The 19,021-nt window shown below is 40.1% G+C and overlaps 1 protein-coding gene across 4 annotated transcripts in view; it reads left to right on the top strand.

The window, feature by feature from the left end:
• The window catches only part of SLC35F1 (solute carrier family 35 member F1), a 398,845-nt gene that overhangs the window by 367,975 nt on the left and 11,849 nt on the right, over positions 1 to 19,021 (top strand). Inside the window, exon 8 of one of the 4 annotated variants that reach the window (XM_059941970.1) lies at positions 1,170 to 1,256. The exons of the other annotated variants lie outside the window; for them this stretch is intronic. Within the exon in view, the coding sequence (XP_059797953.1) occupies positions 1,170 to 1,193 (24 nt within the window). The 3' untranslated portion in view covers positions 1,194 to 1,256. Of the gene's footprint in view, positions 1 to 1,169; positions 1,257 to 19,021 lie in introns of those variants that run through there. 4 annotated transcript variants of the gene reach the window in all.

Here is a 19,021-nt window from a genome sequence, read left to right as displayed (position 1 = left end):
AATGCTAATGCATTCAAAATAGTTTCTATTATATCAGCCCTAAAGGAGAAACTATTCAGTACCGAGATGGCAGTCTCTTCAAGTGTAAGACTCTACCCACATCCTCACCCAAGGCAGCTGTGACATTGGTTATGGCCCACTGAGGTGTGCTATGAGAGGCTATTTTTAAAACACTACACTCACTGATTCATTAACAATTGACTAGAGTTGGTATGTGAGAAGAGACCCGCTTGCCCTTCCTTAACTAGTCCTATAAGATAAGGGTCAGTGGAGACTATGACCAGTGTGAAAAAGGACGAGTAAGGGATATCCAAACAGATAAGACCAAATTAGGACAGGCCAAAGAAGAAGAGACAGAAGAAAAGAGGCGCTGCTCTGGGCCACTTCTAGCCAAGTGCTTCACCAGCAGTATTACAGGTAATGTCATCCTCTCACGGATGTGGCCAGTTGATAGGGCATCTTGGTGGGCAGGGCATCTTCAACCAGGTCACACTGGGTTTGGAGGTTCCCGGAGAAGTGCTGAGCTGGAGGGAGTATGTACTTGAGATGATGACCAGAGGCCAAGCAGCAGAAGTGAATGGTCAGAAATATCACTGTGCTAAGCCAAAATCATAGCCAAGAAACAGACCAAGAAGAGCAGACACGGGTGGAAAAGAGGTCACAAACAAGGTTGGCAGCTGGGAGGACCAGAAGCAGATCTGGAAGATGAGAGGTGAAGAAAGCAACCATGGCAGCAGATAGGGATGAAATGCTGAGTCCCTGTTTTACAAGGAAACTTCTGCCAAGCGTGGTGGCAAAAATGGCAGCTTAAAGAAATTGTCTATTGCTGGACAGCATTTGTACGTTGTTGGTAATTTGTTTTGTCTAGTTGGTGCAATCTGTTTCCTGAGTGCACCCTGGTCCTCATAAGGGTAAAAAGTAAAGTCTCAGCATGTTCCCCCCATTGCTCCCCACCACAGTGTTAGGAGGACCACCTTCCCTCAGAATCCCCCTCCAAACACACCCAATTCTTTTCCAGAGCCCTGGGGACTGCTCAGCCAGGGTCTCATCAGTACAGCACAGTGGCTGCCATTTTTCTGTCTCTCCTCTACAGCTAAGTATCCGCATCTAGTCCATTCCTCAGCATGAGTTCTGTTCTCAGCACTTCCTCCTGTAATTGTCTTTATAAGGTCCAACTAGAAGAATCCCTTTAATCGTCCTTGAGGAAAGATGACTGAAACCTATTGTTTTGATGAAGGACTACGGTCACTTCTTGGGCAGTCCAGATCCAGTTCGGCTCTCAGCATCCTTCAGAGCAGTGCTCTGGAAAGTCTGCTTTCACCAGGGGTACTTGCTAAAAATGCAGATTCCTGGGCCACACCCCTGAGCCACAGAATCAGCATCTGGGGGTGCACCTGGGGGAGTCTGCTCCTCCGTGAGGCTGATGTTCTCTGAATTTGAGAACAAATATCTGAAAAGGGTCCCTGAGCAGTGCTTGTTCCTGTCTGAGTCTGTCACTCCTCATACTTCCACTGACTTTTGGTTAGACCTGGGGCTCTCTACATAAACAAGCATCAGGAACTGGGAAGGCTGATGAACCAGGTAAATTCTAATTCTCCAAAATTCATCTTCTCCTCTCATCATTTGTATGTTACTGCTAACTTAGGATAAGTAACTTTGGGGAAGAGGAAACTGTGCAGTACCCTGTCATCGTGCCATCAGAAGGGAACCTGTGTTATCCGAAAATTACATTCCTGTACTCACCTATTTGGAGGTGTCATAGATGTTTTTTAATTCTTAAAGCAATGCTTTTCGCTATACACTTATATTTCGTTACCATTTAACAGATACATTTCCTTAAGGTAAGAAAACACAATAGGTGTTTTCTCTAGTCAAAATTGATTCTTATTGTCTTTCTTTAAATCAAACTTTCAAGATAATTGTAGATACACATGCAGTTTTAAGAAATAATACAGAGTTCCCATTTACCCTTTACCTACTTTCCCCCATTGGTGACATCTTGCAAACCTGTGGTATAATATCAGGATATTAACATTAACACAGTTAACGTGCAGAATATTTCCATCCCCACAAGGGTTGTTCTTGTTGCCTTTTCATAGCCATGCTTACTTGTCTCTCACCCACCTCCTTAACCCCTTGAAACCACTAATTTATTCTCCATTTCTTTAAATTTGTCACTTCCATGTAAATGGAATTGTACAGTATGTAACCTTTTGGGATCGACTTTTTTCACAGCATAATTTCTCAGCATAATTCTCTGGAGATTCATCCATATTGTTTTATATATTAGTAGCTCCTTTTTTATTGCTGAGTACTATTCCACAGTATGCGTGTACCACAATTTATTTAACCACACACTCAGTGAAGGACTCTGGGTTGTTTCTGTTTGAGGCTATTACATGTAAAACTGTTATGAACATTCATGTACATGTTCTTGTGTGAACAGATTTTTCATTTCTCTGAAATAAACAACCAAGAGTACAATTGCTGGGCTTATGGTTGTAGCATGTTTAGTTTTATAAGAAATTGCCAAAATGTTTTCTTGAGTGACCTGTTATCTTTTGTTACAAAGAAATACATATCAGTTGTGAGAAAGTCAGAAAATACAGATAAGTATTGTTATACATTGGTAACATGGTAAATGTTATACGTTTACAGTGCATATTATTTTTGTAGTACACATATTTGCAGTTCATTTTTTTTTAAATTAATTTATTAATTTATTATTTATTTTTGGCCGTGTTGGGTCTTCGTTTCTGTGCGAGGGCTTTCTCTAGTTGTGGCAAGCGGGAGCCACTCTTCATTGCGGAGCGCGGGCCTCTCACTATCGCGGCCTCTCTTGTTGCGGAGCACAGGCTCCAGACGCGCAGGCTCAGTAGTTGTGGCTCACGGGCCTAGTTGCTCCGCGGCATGTGGGATCTTCCCAGACCAGGGCTCGAACCCATGTCCCCTGCATTGGCAGTCAGATTCTCAACCACACTGCGCCACCAGGGAAGCCCCATATATATTTTTAAATTTAATTACACCATGCATACTGCTTTGTTACGTGCTTTGTTTAAACTTAGCATGTAGGGACTTCCCTGGCTGTCCAGTGGTTAAGACTTTGCCTTCCAATGCAGGGGGTGTGGGTTCGATCCCTGGTCAGGGAGCTAAGATCCCACATGCCTCACAGCCGAAAAACCAAAACATAAAACAGAAGCAATATTGTAACAAATTCAATGAAGACTTTAAAAATGGTCCACATCAAAAAAAAGAAAATCTTAAAAAAATTAATAAATAAACTTAGCATGTATATATTTCCCTGTCTTTTAATATCTGTATATAATGTGAATGTGAATGAGTGGTTCTCAACCCTGACTGTGCATTATAATCACCTGGAGAAAATACAAAACATAGCCGTTCCAACGGTTTGAGACCATAAGGCTCAAAGCCAAGTCAACAAACCCGTACCAGCTATTATCCTTTGTAACTGCCTTTCTTAGGAAACAGACACTCCCACTTATTTGATTTAATAAAGTTTTATTTAAAAAAAAAAAAACAACCCATAGTCAGGCCCAGGCCCCACCCCAGAGAGTCTGATCCTGATTGGTCAGTAGTGGGAACTTTTAGAAGCTCTTCAGATGATTCATCACATATCCTAATACACAGCCAGAGTTGAGATTATTTTTGTAGATATATAGTATTCCATGGAATGGCTATACTTTTAATTTATTTAATCCCAGGTTTCTCAACCATGGTACTATTGACATTTTAGACCAGATGATTCTTTGTGGGGCGAGGGGGCCTGTCTTGTGCATTATAGGATGTTTAGTAGCATCCCTGGCCTTGACCCACTCGATGCCAATAGCATCCTGCAAGTCGTGACAGTCAAAAATGTCTCCACTCGTTGCTAAACATTGAGAACCACTGATTGAACAATCCCTGCTTATTGAATTCAAGTGGTATCTCTTTCTGGCTATTATAAATAATTTGGGGAATAAGCTTGTACTAAATCTTTGCTCACATTCTATATTTCATTTTTTTTGAAACAATTTTTAAATAAATCTCGTAATTGACTTCATTTCTTTTTTGAAACAAATATCTTTACAATAATTTGAGAATCCTATTGACCAATCAGGAACCTTTTATAGAGGCAGTATTCATAAAGCCATGTTAATATTATGGGCTATGTCATATGACATAGACAAATGCTCTATTTCTCCTTTCCCTTCACTCTCCTGTACTTACAGATGATACCACATCACTTCTTGAATAAACGCTGCCTTTTACTGTTCTCTGTTTTATGAACAATAGTATTTAATATCTGCAAAGAAATAAGCTGAATTCTCAATTTAAATCTTTAAAAAATTCCTTTTCCTTAATTTCTAAAAGAATCTTCCAAGCAATTCTTGAATTTGCAATCAAGTAGTCGTTATTTGGAAAATCCAGGATGTTTTTCCCCAGGGCCCAGCTTGCCTGCCTCTGAAATTGGCCGTGGGCTTCCCAGATGGGAGGCTCTCCAGAGCTGGCAGCAGGGCAGGTCTGGGCGGCGTGCAGGTTTCCCACCACAGCCAGATGAACCATCGCAGAAAATTGATTTTTAAAAACTGCTTATTGGGGGTACTTTTATCATTAAGAGCAGTTTATGGTCAATGAAAAATTTTGGCAAGTTTTGCAAAATTTAAAAATGGTGATGTCAGTTGTGTGTGTGTGTGTGTCTGTGTGTGTGTATTTGGGGCAGTGGGAGAAGGTGGTTATATTTTTATATATCTTCTTTGGAAAAATATCTATTTAGATTCTTTGCCCATTTTTAGTTGGGTTATTTGTCTTTTATTGAGTTATAGTATTTCTTTATATACGTTGGATACTTGTCAGATATATGATTTGCAAATATTTTCTCCTACCCTATGGTTGCCTTTTCATTTTCTTGCTAGTGTCCTTGGAAGTATCTATCTGGTTATAGTTTTAAAACCATGGAAGGAACCAATTCAAGCCCACCATGGCCTTTGGGCCACCAAGTCTTCCCTCGTGGTTCCTGACACCACTCCTCTCCAGGGCAGCTTAGTACTGACTGCTAGTTGCCTCACATTGTCTGCTTTAAGGAGATGGTTGAAAGTCACAGCCTGAGGATGAGAAGATTCCTTTCAGGTCAGGGCGTCTTTAACTATTTAAAGAGTATAGTATGGAAGAGAGTTTAAGCCAGTACCCCTCAACCTTGACTACACATTGGAATCACCTGAAGAGTTTTTAAGATACTGATGCTTGGGTCTCACTCTCACTGATTCTGTATTTAAGTGGCCTGTAGTGCAGCCTGGACATTAGATTTTTAAAGACTCCCCAGTTGACCCTAGTGTGCAGCCAGAATTGAGAGTCATTGGTTCAGACAATCTATGTGGCTGCAAGCAGGTGGCACTAGGACCAAAGGGTGAAGGTTATAAGATTATAGTGAAATAGAAAGAAACCTTGTTAACAAGGTTAACATCCGAGTCATCCGAAAGTGGATTAGACTGTCTTGGGGGTTCCCCTCACTGGAGGAAGCTGGGCAAGAATGTGAGAGGGATAACGGGGAGGGGACTCATACTTCAGTACTGACGATTAACCCATGACCTGATCTCATTTGGTTTTACTACAGTCTGCAGTCAGAGTTTACCTTTCACCTAATCACGATGTCTTTAAACAACCTTCTGGTCTAGTTATAAATATCTACAAGTTGAGAGAGGAGGGCTATTTGCTCACAGATGTTGCTTACTCAGGCAGAACTAAATGATTAAATGAAGCTCTCCTGCCCAACATTGATTATTTGCTTTTTCTCACCTTCCATCCTTGGAAAAAATCCATTCCTTTCCCCACCCATCAGTCCACTGTCTGCAGCTTCTCTACGTCTTGTGCTGACTGAGCAATAAAGCCCCACATCCCGAGGAAGCAAAAGACCTAATTCTGAAGTGGACTATCTACATGGTATAGTGCTCTTGCAAACTCTAGTTTTACAAAACTTTTGAGAAGTGGTCATATATTTCTGTTCTTTAGTACCTAACAACACTATTGAATCCAGAACAGTAAATCTATAGCAATCCATGGAAATTACAGGAGATGAGCTTTACTGGGCCTCAGACACCCCTTAAAACCAAACCCAGGATGAGATTCACATAGGAAGTTTTCAAGTTGATGGTGTGTTGGCTTTTCAAGGTCAAAGCTTGACCAGTTATGAACTCCATCCCCTTGCTTATTGAACACAAGGACACTTTTGAAATTGAAAGGGTATTGGTTTCCTGTGGCTACTGTAACAAATTACCATGTACTTAATAGTTAAAAACAACACAGATTTATTACTGTACGGTATTGGAGATCAGAAGTCTCACTTGGTTAAAATCAAGTGTTAGCAGAGCTGGGTGGCTTCTGGAGGCTCTAGGGGAGAACCTGTTTCCTTGCCCTTTCCAGCTTCTGGAGGCTGCTTGCTTCCTTGGCTCGTGGCCCCTTCCTCCATCTTCAAAGCCAGCAGTAGAGCATCTTCAAATCTGACTGCCATTCCTGCTTCCCTTGTAAGGACTCATGTGATTACATTGGGCCCACCCAGATAACCCAGGATAATCTCACCATCTCAAAATGCTTAACTTAATCACATCTGCAAAGTTCCTTTTACCATGTAAGGTAACATATTCACAGCTTCCAGGGATTAGGATGTGACCATTTTGGGGAGGCCATCATTCTGCCAACTACAGGAGACCCATTAATAATTTACACTAACACAAATAAGGGTACAATGTCTCCAAGCCAGACCAACTGGGACATGTGCATGTGCTCTTCAGAAGCCAAATCTGGGCAATGAAGGTTCGCTCCACTTACACACACTGTACCCTGTTGAATTTCCCAACTGCTTTTTAAAGTAGTTATGTTACCTGCTAATCTGTCACTTTAACAAAGAAAACACTAAGTCAGGTGGTGAGAAGATGAATTGGGGTGAGAAGACTACTTCAATGTCTGCTGTGTGAAGCGTGAATTCAGCAGTCTGCTGTGGCAAAAAGAGCATGGACTGAAAAGTCAAAGTAGCCTAGATTGAATTTGTGGCTTCTGTTTACTGTTTAAGTGCTTTGAACCAGCTATTTATTCTCGCCCAACTTCAAGATTAGACTTGCCTTAGGGAGTTTTTGAAGGGATTATGTAATTTTTGAAAGGTGACCAGTGGTGATGCATTTCTCTGATTGAATGTACGGTTCAGGATTAGTAATCCCTATCTCATTCCATTCATTTTTATTTTTTTTTTATTTTATTTTATTTATTTATTTATTTTTAAAGAGCTCCTGACTTATTTATTTATTTATTTATATTTTTTTTGCTGTGTTGGGTCTTCGTTTCTATGCGAGGGCTTTCTCTAGTTGTGGCAAGTGGGGGCCACTCTTCATCGTGGTGCGCGGGCCTCTCACTATCGCAGCCTCTCTTTTTGCGGGGCATAGTCTCCAGACGCTCAGGCTCAGTAGTTGTGGCTCAGGGGCCTAGTCGCTCCATGGCATGTGGGATCTTCCCAGACCAGGGCTCGAACCCGTGTCCCCTGCATTGGCAGGCAGATTCTCAACCACTGCGCCCCCAGGGAAGCCCTCATTCCATTCATTTTTAAGATGTTACTCTTATTTTCAGATTTTGTAACTGGATGTGTAGCTTTTAACAGTTTTGTTAGAGATTTCTCTTATTCCTTATTTGAAAAGGCAAAACTGGGGTTTCATGCATAAAAATTTAGAAAAAAAAAAATTTTTTTTTAAACCAAAGGCACATTTTGGCCAACCCAATTTTTTTTTTTAATTTTATTAATTAATTAATTTATTTATTTTTTAATTTATGGCTGTGTTGGGTCTTCGTTTCTGTGCGAGGGCTTTCTCTAGTTGTGGCAAGTGGTGGCCACTCTTCATCGCGGTGCGCGGGCCTCTCACCATCGCGGCCTCTCTTGTTGCGGAGCACAGGCTCCAGACGCGCAGGCTCAGTAGTTGTGGCTCACGGGCCTAGTTGCTCCACGGCATGTGGGATCTTCCCAGACCATGGCTCGAACCCGTGTCCCCTGCATTGGCAGGCAGATTCTCAACCACTGCGCCACCAGGGAAGCCCTAGAAAATATTTTATCAGTCATTTTTAGCTGAATTCCTTGATTATTTCATTGCTTACAATAGAATTTTTAGGTGATAGCCATAAATTTTAAAATTTCAAGTGTTGTTAAAATAAAATATCAATCATTCTTTCAAGATATGCCGTCATGTGCTGAACATTCTTCAGGAAAAAAGCTGCCAGTGTTGAATATGCAGGGTATTCCCTTTTGCCTGACATTTAAAATAGAAAATGGCTTACTTCACATACTTTGCTATTACCTTTTCAAGGTTTAATATTGCCACAGAATTGCTGTAATAAAGTTGAGCGTAATTTCATAAGAAGCGATTATTTTTGTAGCCTTATCAAAATAAATAAAAAATTGATAGAGAAAGAAATGAACAATGTAAGTTCTCTCCAAGTCCCCTTTAAACACTCCACTTAGGCCATTGGCTTACCTGGCCCCCCATATCAAACAGCCTGAAACCACAGGTGATCCTAGTGAAAGAGTAATATTTTAGGAAGGTAAGGGCACCATAAAACTTACACACTTACATCAGGAAGACCTTTTTACCATCCAAATATTCACTACTAAAAAAAATGGTAGAGAGAGATTTCAAAATCATTTGTCTAAGAATGCCACTTTATTCTGGGTAATGTGATCCACGTGAATTTTTGAGAACTTCATCTGTATGTTTTAGTCGCATTTTTATACCAGATAAATTTTTATAATTGCTGCGAGTTATTTTCGACAAGTAATCAGAAAAGTTTCTTACATCACCAACTGCCTATTCAGGCAATCCAGATGACACCCTATGAGGACAGGTGTCAAGCTCCCTGATCCACCCTGACCCTCTCTGTCAGCCACTAAAAATTACCTCCCAACATGCGCCAGTTTCTCTTACTAGTTTTGTTGTTATTGTTGTTACAGGGGACTTGGCAAGAAAAGTTTAATAACTCTGGATGTGGGGCTAATTTAATAATATGTTGTTGTGTACTAAATTTAAAAGAACTTCATTCAGCAAATGTTTATGTATTCTATGCCTGCTATGGTCCAAGCACTGTTTTGGTTCTTAACTATTTATAAATAAAGGTGACAAGAACAGCAAAAATCACCAGGCGGATTAATGCAAAGGATGAGATTCCAAACCACTGAAACTTGAATAGGCCAGCAATCTCAAGCATCCTTAACATCTGAGTTTCAATGCCAGAGTTTGTAGAGATTGCATCAACAGTGGAATCTTTCATTAGCCACGGATCTGAATCTGCAGCCAAGCAACCCTGTTGATCCTCGGCGACAGCGAGCAATTTCAGTAATGGAACTGCACTTGAAAAGCCAAGGCAGGCAGCTCCAGCCTGTGGCAGCTGATGAACAGAAAGCAATACTTCACATCTGATTTATAAAAATACCTGCATAAGTAACCAGGTATATTTCTTTTTGTAAGAACAGCATCTTAAAAGGCTGAATTTTAAGTATAATACTCCCTAATGCAATTATTAATGGGAGATTTTAAAACTGACACAGCTTTTATGATTCTTCATATTTTTTAAACTGTCACTGGTGAGTAGAGAATTGGAGAAGCTAGCATCACTGAGGCCCCAAAGCATTTCACATGAAATACCCAGGTGTGAGAGCAATGAATGTTTAGACTTGGTTTCCCCCTGCCTGGAAACTCAGTACAGTGTCTTTTGAAGTTTCCATCTTGCTGAATTACAGTAAGTGCTTTCATGGGTGGAAGGGAGTGCTTCCCAGGCAGCCATTCAGGAACCCAGGCTCCTTCCATCTTGTGGCTCTGCCATCCTCTCGTGCAGGGACCAACAAACTATGAACTGTGAGCCAGCCTCCTGGTTTGGTAAATATAATTTTCTCAGAGTACAGCCCCGTCCATTTCTTTGTATGTTATTCGTGGCTGCTTTTGCCCTACAACAGCAGCACTGAGTAGTTGTGACAGAGACTGTGTGACCCACAAGCCAGAAATATTTACTATCTAGCCCCTGAAGAAGAAGTTTGCCTGCTCCTGGGCTAGGCTCTTGGAGTCCTCTTCAGGGCTCGCTGTAAGACAGCCCAGAGACTTTTATGGCTGTGTCCGGAGTGATGTATATAACCTCCTCCTCATTCTATTGGCCAGAACTCAGTCACATGGCCACATTCTATTGCAAGGGAAGCTGGGAAATGTAGTCAAGCTGTTTGTGCGGGAAGAAAAGAAAACAGGTTTGTTTAGTGAACGAGTAGCCAGTATCTGCCATATTAGCAATTTCCATTTACCAGAAATATTGGAAGGATTAGAGAAGTTGGGGATAAATTGTGTGGCAGGTCCAGAATTATAGCCAGAAGTCAAAATTCCTTCTACATGAATCTATTCATAAACTCCACATCACAAACAGATATTCTGAACTCATATCATCAGGACAAGCTGTAAGGAAAAATGGAATGAGCTAGAAGTGTTGCAGAAGTTTCATATGGAAAGGCTTGTGGTTGGACTGGAGCATAGCCAGGAAAAAACAGCTAGCTGTCTTCCAGGAGAATACATGGGATGTGTTTGTCATCAGGGTGCATAGCCTGGCCCCCTCCTGCACAATCAGACACCTAATTTTGTCAGCAGACCTGTATGGATCCATCTCCCATGGATGACCCAAGCACGTGGAAATCAGAGCATCAGTTTGCTAAGATAAAGAACAAAGATCGGCTCAAACACTGTCTTGCCTAAAGCTGAGACATCACTCTATACATCTCCAGGGGCTACTATAGATGGAAGATTTCTTTTAAACTCTATACTTAAAGTTTTGAGAGTTTTTATTTATTTCCTTCCGTGAGAGATGATTGATATTATCCCTTCTTCATTTCCTGACTTCTGTTGTACTGTTTTTATGTTGTCAATTATTTTAATAGTTAATTTCTATCAATATAATCCCTATGGTTTTAAAGCCCATATTTCCATACTTACTACATTTACTATACCACCAGTCTCTGAAATGCAGGCTCTTTTCTGAATTCCTTATCTTGATTTTTCTCTTTATTTGGCTGGATTTCATCACTATTGGTATTGTCAGGAAGCAGGGCTGCCATGCATGGTTGTCCAGGCTGTCCACAGTGCAATTTGTCCATTTATAAGGAATATGTTCCAGCAGATGGTCAGGTGCGTTGAAGAGGGGAGACTTTATAGTCACTGCAAAAGTGCCACTGGGCTAGTGGTGGGTCTGTCAGAAAGTGTTCTTTGCTTCCTTGAAAATATGTCTTATGTTTGTATTCAAAGGATAACTTTTTTTAGGTAACACTTTCTTTTTCTCAGAGCTTTATAGCTATTGAGAGGTTTTTTTTGTTTTAAAAATTGAGCACTGCACCCAGTCCTTTCCAATCTTTTGAGTGACTGGACTTTGTCATTAAGGAATTTGGTTTTATTTTTTCCCCAAGAGTTCACAAGTGTGGTATCTCTGGGTTTTTTTCTGTTTGAGAATGTCTCTGATGTCTTTACACTTGTAGGTCAACTTGGTCTATGACCTGTCCCGTTCCCAGGGATACAGTTCCTTGGTGGCCTTGAAACTGCTCCCCCAATTCACCCCAGAGGCCCAGATAATGGCAAGCCCCAATTCCCCTGCCTCATTGAGAATAAGAGGAAGAAGGGAAGGGTTTTTTTTCCTAAGAATGTTTCCTTGACTTTTCCCTGAGTTTGCCTAATCACCACTTAATCAATTCTCTCCAAATTGGAGAGAGAGCTGAAAATATCTTCACTAAAATGTGAACACGAGTCCAAGGGCAGGCAGAATGACAGAGCTGTCACAAGCCTGAGCCCAAGCTCTGGAGTCAGACCACCTGTGTGTGCATTTCAGCTCACTCCCTACCAAGGGTCCCCTACCTTTCTTGTGCCATGTGTCCCTTTGGCAGTCTGGTGAAGCCTGAAGACCCCTTTTTCAATGTTTCTAAATGTCTAAAATAAAATACGTAGCATTACAAAGTAAGCTGGTTGTATTAAAGTTATCAAAATATTTTTAAATGTGATTGTTATAGTAATATACAAACCACAAGATCTGGAAGCACATCTAATAACTATTATCATTTCAAAGCAGTGACGAGTGTAAGCAATATTTGGAGACATCTGTGCAGCAATTGTAGTGTGATATAAAAATACATGTGATTTCTATTGCGAAAGAGTCTAGGGTACAACAATACTAATGTAGCTCATTGCTTACATTTATGACAAAGAAATGTTAAATGTCAGCTAGAGGTCAATGAAATTAAAAATCCGGGTTTCTTGTCCAGGTTTGAAGACCCTCTGAATTCTATACAAGAACCCCTGATGCTACCAGGGGCAAAAGTTACTTAATTTCTCTCAACCTTAGTTTCCCCATCAGCAAAATGGGGGTCACAATAGTAGATACTGTATAACTGGTAGCATTAGGGGTCCTTATAGTAATGAAATAGTGTGTGTAAATCACCTACTGTAGCTGGCACAGTGAACACTCAATAAATAACGCCATTATCAAGGATGGTAGAATTTTGAGTGCTTGTATTTCATGTTCTCCACTTAAAAGTATTGGATAAATTATGTATTGCTGAAACACTATATGAACACTTGTTATTTTTATAATCATAAAAAAATTTATTTTCAGTTCAGAAATACATAAGGCTAGCAATCCCCTCAAATGAAAAGGAAATCTAAATACGAATCTCTGCCATTGAAAAATGGGACAAAATTGCAATGAGACTCTGATTAGAAGTTTCTAAGTGGTTTATTCTCGGTTTTAATTGACAAACATGGACAAAAAATTAAAGGGTTTCTCTGTGTTTGTTTTCCTCATTCTTTTTACATAACTAAAACTCTTCACTCATTACATTGCTAAGCACCAACTTAGTCATATGCTTAGTTTCTTCCTCATTTAAATATATTTTGGGATGTGGTTCTATTTTTTAAATAAATACATTGTAAACCATTCTGCGGGGCCTCACACTTAGCAATCTAACTCAATGCAACTTGAACGTAAATTTTGGCTACCAGTATTACATCCGGTTCCTTCTTGATGCTCCATAGAACCAGGCATTTTCGAGCAGGCGTGGAGCGATTTCCCATCGCTCTGGAAGTCTCAGCAGTTAGGGATTATGTTGGTGTTGCCTTTGTGCACTACCCAGTCGCAGCTTTAAGTGAAAGGACAGACCTTATGTAAGAAGTAAGTACTAAGCTCAAGACGACAGGGGCCATGGATGTCTCCCTGATATCTGGTACAGGGCCTGGCATGGTAGTTGTTCAGCAATTATTTATTCACTGAAAGGCTTATTTCTACAAGAAACATTAAAGGTTAAACTTCAGTTTTCTAAGCTGAATGTTATCTAGGAATTTTCACATAGGATGCAAAAAGCTTTTGATTGATATGGACTCTTTACATCTCAAGTTGACGAAACCTGCTGAAAAGTTAAAAATTTAGATCCCACAATAGCAAGTCACTGTTTTGATTCATTCTTTGAATTGATGGATTGCTTAGGGAGCATCTCAAGGGAACATGGGTATTAGAAAGCAGTTCAATGCCATAATAACTATATACATTGTCATGGGAGACAGGAAGAATGTAACTCACATCAAGGGTTGAACATTTGCTAAGAAATTTATTCTATTTACAGAAAAAATCATATGTAATATTCAGATTCATTATTCATAAGTCATCCCACAGTAAAATTGTGAAATGTCATTATCATATACTGTATTTCTGTATCTATATCTGTATTTGTTGATGTGTCTACATCCACAGGGGTCCACAAACAGTTCTGTAAAAGATCAGACTACAGATATTTCAGGCTTTGCAGGCCAGACAGTCTTTACAGCCACTCAACTCTGCCATGGACATGGCTGTCTTCCAATAAAACTTTATTTACAAAATGAGGCAGCTGCCAGATTTGTTAGTTTACTGACCCCTGATGTGGACTATAATTGTCCTTGCAAACTTTTCCCTAATCTTCAGCACCAGGAAGCAACCATTTCCTCTGCAGAGTGTATCATTAACAAAGCTGCTGGAAGCTCTACACAAAATGCTACAGATTTTTTTGCACTTCAAGTGCGTGGACTTGTTTTCAAAGCTAATTGTAATCATTTCTACACAGTTTTAGAATAAGTGGAGTATCCGCCTCCTATTTGAGTTCTTGGTGGCATCTAAGGCCGCATCTGTTAGTTTTGTTATAAGGATATCTGTGGCATGCATACAATACAGTGAAATGTCTTCAGTTTATTGGTTAAATTGTTTTCATTTTACGTAAAGGAATGAGTGGGGTGCCAATGCAAAACAACAGCCCTGAGCTAAGATGGATATTAAAGCCATAGCTTACAGAGAAGGATGAAGCAAAGCCATCTGGAGACAGGGAGCACATCCTAAACTGATTTTCTGCATACTGTGTGCCCCAGAAGAAACAACAATATCAGATAATAACAATAATATTATCCAATTAACTTTCCCAGAATCACGACGTGTCCGGAGAAAACCATTGTATATATGCACAGGTTAATTTGACAATAAAGAAGGTCATTTCCAAGTGACAAATGTCCTTACAGCTTAGTGACTTCTCACCATCTCCCTCAAAACTATATACTGAGAGAGACATATAGAGACATATAGATGGGTATATCAATTCATGGATGTCAAATTTAGGGGAAAACTCTAGATTTTTATTTTTTAAAATGTGTTTGTATAATAGTAACATAACCCAAAATTCACATTTTTTGCAAGTCCTAAGACATTAGGTAATTTAATTTTTAATAATAGGTACAAAGAAAAAAAAATGAACAGTGTTGAATGTCTGTCACATTTTTTATAGCACTTCATGGATTTCGAGTATTATACAATTCTGGGAAAAAGTAATAATGATGTAAGATTTTATGATGGAATAACCCAATATTCTGGGCCCACTGCCAATACTTCTCAGTGATATTCTGGAATTAAAAAGTGAGTGTCGAGGGCTATTTAAGAAGGTGGCAGCTACTTATCAGGTTCTGTGGATGAAGAGTGTCACCAGCCTTACCAGTAAACAAAGGATGTTGCAGCCATCAGGCCATCAGCCACTTGAGCCAAGACTGTACACCCTGAGGGGATTCAGGATGGAGAAAAACAGGATACTGACCCTAGATAGTTAAGGTGCATATCAAAGGAATGATTTCCATGAGTCCAGATTCTTGCATCTTCCCATACATAGAGAAGCGCTAAATTCATTAACTTGAGATGTTTGTTTTTTCTTTAATTAGCAGAAATCTTTTGATGTTTAACTACCTAGTTTGTTTTTGCAAAACTCCTGTATATCCTGGCTCCTCCCTTACCTCTTAGGAATACTCCCTTTTATAGCTGTCTGAGAACTTGTCTCCTGGGCTTAAGTCCTCAGGAAGTCCGCCAAATAAAACATAATTCTTAACTTTTAGGTAGTGCATTTTTTTCAGTCTACAGTACCAGACTTCTTATTTAGAAGAAAAATGTATTAACCATTGAAACCATAATATGATTTCTTCCTTGACAGCTGCCACGTCAGGATATTATTTACAATAAATTACTCATCCATTTATTTCATTTTTCTGTCTCTCTTGCCACCAGCACGTGCATGTGAGAGAAGGAAATGAGGAATTCCAATATGGTTGCAGGAGAGTTCATTTTTCATTTTGTCAAGGGGTTTCCCCCTCCTGCAGCCGGGATAATATTTCTTGATGATTGTGCATTTCTATGAATTGAGAAAGAACAGCTTCCAAATTCATCAACAATCCATTAAAGTTGTTCCAAGATATGTTGAATTAAATACAATTGAGCCCCACCCACCCCTGTACAATAAGAGATATGGATTGCCCTAGAAGCTTGAATATAGGGAATGGAAGAAACAAAAAGAGTTACGCTGCAATGCAGTTAACCAAGCACTTAGGAGATGGGAAAAGAATTGGGTGGAACCTCTGGGTGCTATGTCAGCTGTCACTACAAGACAAGCCCGAAGTTCTCTATTAGACCTGCCCACACCTCCCATGTCCTCAGTTCCAAGTCGTTCATCACGGCGCTTCATGCTTCTCTGAGGAACTGGTTTTCTGAAAATGAAATGAGATGATACACATGAAAATACTTTGGAGGAAGTAGACCACAGCTTTGTTTGCTATCTAAGATTATCAATCTTAATTTAGAATTGTTATGAAATGTACTTTCCTAAATATGGTTCTCATCTTAGAACACGTCTCAGGTTGCGAGAAAGGAGACCAATTGGCAGGAATTATACCTACGACACCATGCAGTGTATGCTAGTGCTATAGAAGGTGTTAAGGGTAAATCCTCTCCATTAAAAAGATGATATGTGACAATAGGACAATAAACGCACCATGAGAAATGCTTAGAAGAGAATCACATACTCTCAGAACAGTCAGCTTCAGTAATTGAGATTCTTAATTTCTCTCTTCTTCACTCCCCACGTTTACTCCGTCAGCAAATTCTATCCATCCTCCAACAAAATAGATCCCCTTCTGTTTCTACTGCCATCATCTTGGTTCAGAATACAACCATCTCTCACTTAGACCATTTCAATAGTCTCTTGGTCTTCCGCTTCCACTTAATCCTCTTGTCAATGAAACAACGTTGGCTGCCCTATCCAAAAACAAAGGATGTTGCATCACATCACAGTCATCACATTACAGCCACGGGACTCAGGATAGAAACAGGATGCACCTAGAAGTCAGCCACTGCAGCCACCCCCGATGGTGCACTCTGAGGAGACTCAGGGTGAGAAAGTACAGGATACTGGCCCCAGATAGCTGAGGTGCATATCAAAGGAATGATTTCAGTGAGCCCAGACTTTTGCATCTTTCCATACACAGAAAAGTGCTAAATTCCTTAACTTGAGATGTCTGTTTTCTGTAATTAACAGTAATCTTTTTTTTTTTTTTTTTTTAACAGTAATCTTTTGATGTTCCAACCACCTGGTCTTTGTTGCAAAAACTCCTACATATCCTGGCTCCCCCCTTACCTCTTCGGAGCGGTCCCTCAGAGCTGCCCGAGAGGCTGCATCCTGGGTTTAAGTGCTCAGTTTTGTCCGCCAAAGAAACATAATTCTCAACTTTTAGGTGGTGCATTTTTTTTTTTTTTTTTTAGTTGACAGTCTCTACAGTTAATCACCCACCAGCAGCCAGGGTGATCCTTTTAAAACACCAATCAGATTATGTTCTCTTCTTCTGAATACCCTTTAATAACTTCTTTCTCACTGCATTTTGAGCAAAATTTAGATGCCCTGCTGACCTCTAAGGGCCTGACAACTTTCCTGAGTGCCTACGTCCTGTGGCTCTATTGACTGAAAAAGATGCACCACCTAAAAGTTGAGAGTTATATTTTATTCGACATTCTTAGGACTTCAAGCCCGGGAGACAGCGTCTCAGATAAATGCTGAGAAAACTGTTCCGAAGAGGAAGGGGGGAAACCAGGAGATATAAGAGTTTTTGCAACAACACCAGTCTTTCCCAAAGTCATATAACAGATTAAGTTCTTCAAGTTAGTTTTAGTCTGTCTCCCACGATAGACTGGAAACTGGGAACAGAGTTATATCCATTTTATTTGTCACCATATCCCCAGCACATGATACATAATAGGAACTCGGTAAGCATTTCTTGAAGGGATGGATATGATATTTAGGGTGATATTTAGGGTCTCAGATCATGGTTAAACTCAGTTATTAAATGAATAATTACTGAGCTATTAGTTACTGAGTGAGTCTGTTACTAATAGTTACTGAGTCTATTAGTTTCATAGGGCTGCTGTAACAGATTACCACAAACTTTGGTGGCTTAAAACAGACAGACATTTATTCTCTCACAGTTCTGGGGTCAGAAGTTCGAAATCAGTTTCACTGGGCCAAGACTAAGGTTCAGCAGAGCCATGTTCCAACTCGAGGCTCTAGGCTCTAGAGAATCTGTTCTTTCTTCCAGCTTTTGTTGCTGCCAGCATTCCTTGGCCTGTAGCTCTGTCACTCCAGTCTTTAAGGCCAGCATCTTCAAATCTCTCTTCTCTGTCTTCACATCCCCTTCTTCTCTGTGAGTCTAAAATCTTCCTCTACTCCCTCTTGTAAGATACATGTGACTGCATTTCGGGCCCACCTGAATAACCCAGATATATTAGTCTGCTCTGGCCACCATAACAAAATACCATAAGCTGGGTGGCTTGGACAACAGAAATTTGTCACACATTTGAAGGCTGGAAGTCCCAGATCAGAGTCCAGCAGGGTTCAGTTTCTGGTGAGGGCTCTCTTCCTGGCTTGCAGACAACTGCCTTCTCACATCTTCGCATAGCCTTTCCTCTGTGTGTACACATGAGGGGGAGTGCCGGGCGGTGGGAGAGAGAGCTCTCTGATCTCTTCTCATAAGGACACTAATCCACCTTTATGACCTCATTTAACTTTAATTACCTTAATGGAGGCCCCATCTCTAAATACAGATACATTGGGGGTCATGGCTTCAATATACAAATTTGTTGGGGAGGGGTGCACAATTCAGTCCATAGCACCCAGGATAATCTGTCATCTCAAACTCCTTAATCACATCTGCAAAGACCCTTTTTCCAAATAGGGTAACCAACATTCACAGGTTCCAGGGATTAGGACGTGAATGTACTTTTGGGTCCACTTTAAAGCTTAGCACAATGAGGAAGCAAAATTAATTGCTAAACTTACATATACTCAGGGCTGCTCAAACGTGATTTGTGTCAATGGGGAGCAGTTGCTCAAAATTAATAAACAAGGTAAAGCAGAATAGGAATTTATGAGGACTTATATAATTATCATTGTAAGAAAACTCAAGAAAAATATGTCCAGACACTGAGCCTATAAGCCAGGGGGTTATTATTTGCATTGCCAAAAAAGCCTTCCTCTCCAGATGGATTGATTGTCTCTTCTTTTAAGTTGCCAATTCTATAAATGCATTTTCAGTTCAACTTGATTTATGCTGAAGTTTTCAGAGAGGGCTATTGAGGAAGGTTTTTTATATCTATT

This window comes from Balaenoptera ricei, chromosome 12 (assembly GCF_028023285.1).
Source record: "Balaenoptera ricei isolate mBalRic1 chromosome 12, mBalRic1.hap2, whole genome shotgun sequence".
NCBI classification, from domain to species: domain Eukaryota; kingdom Metazoa; phylum Chordata; class Mammalia; order Artiodactyla; family Balaenopteridae; genus Balaenoptera; species Balaenoptera ricei.
The sequence above is the reverse complement of the archived record's forward strand: the minus strand, read 5'-3'. Positions and strand labels throughout refer to the sequence as shown.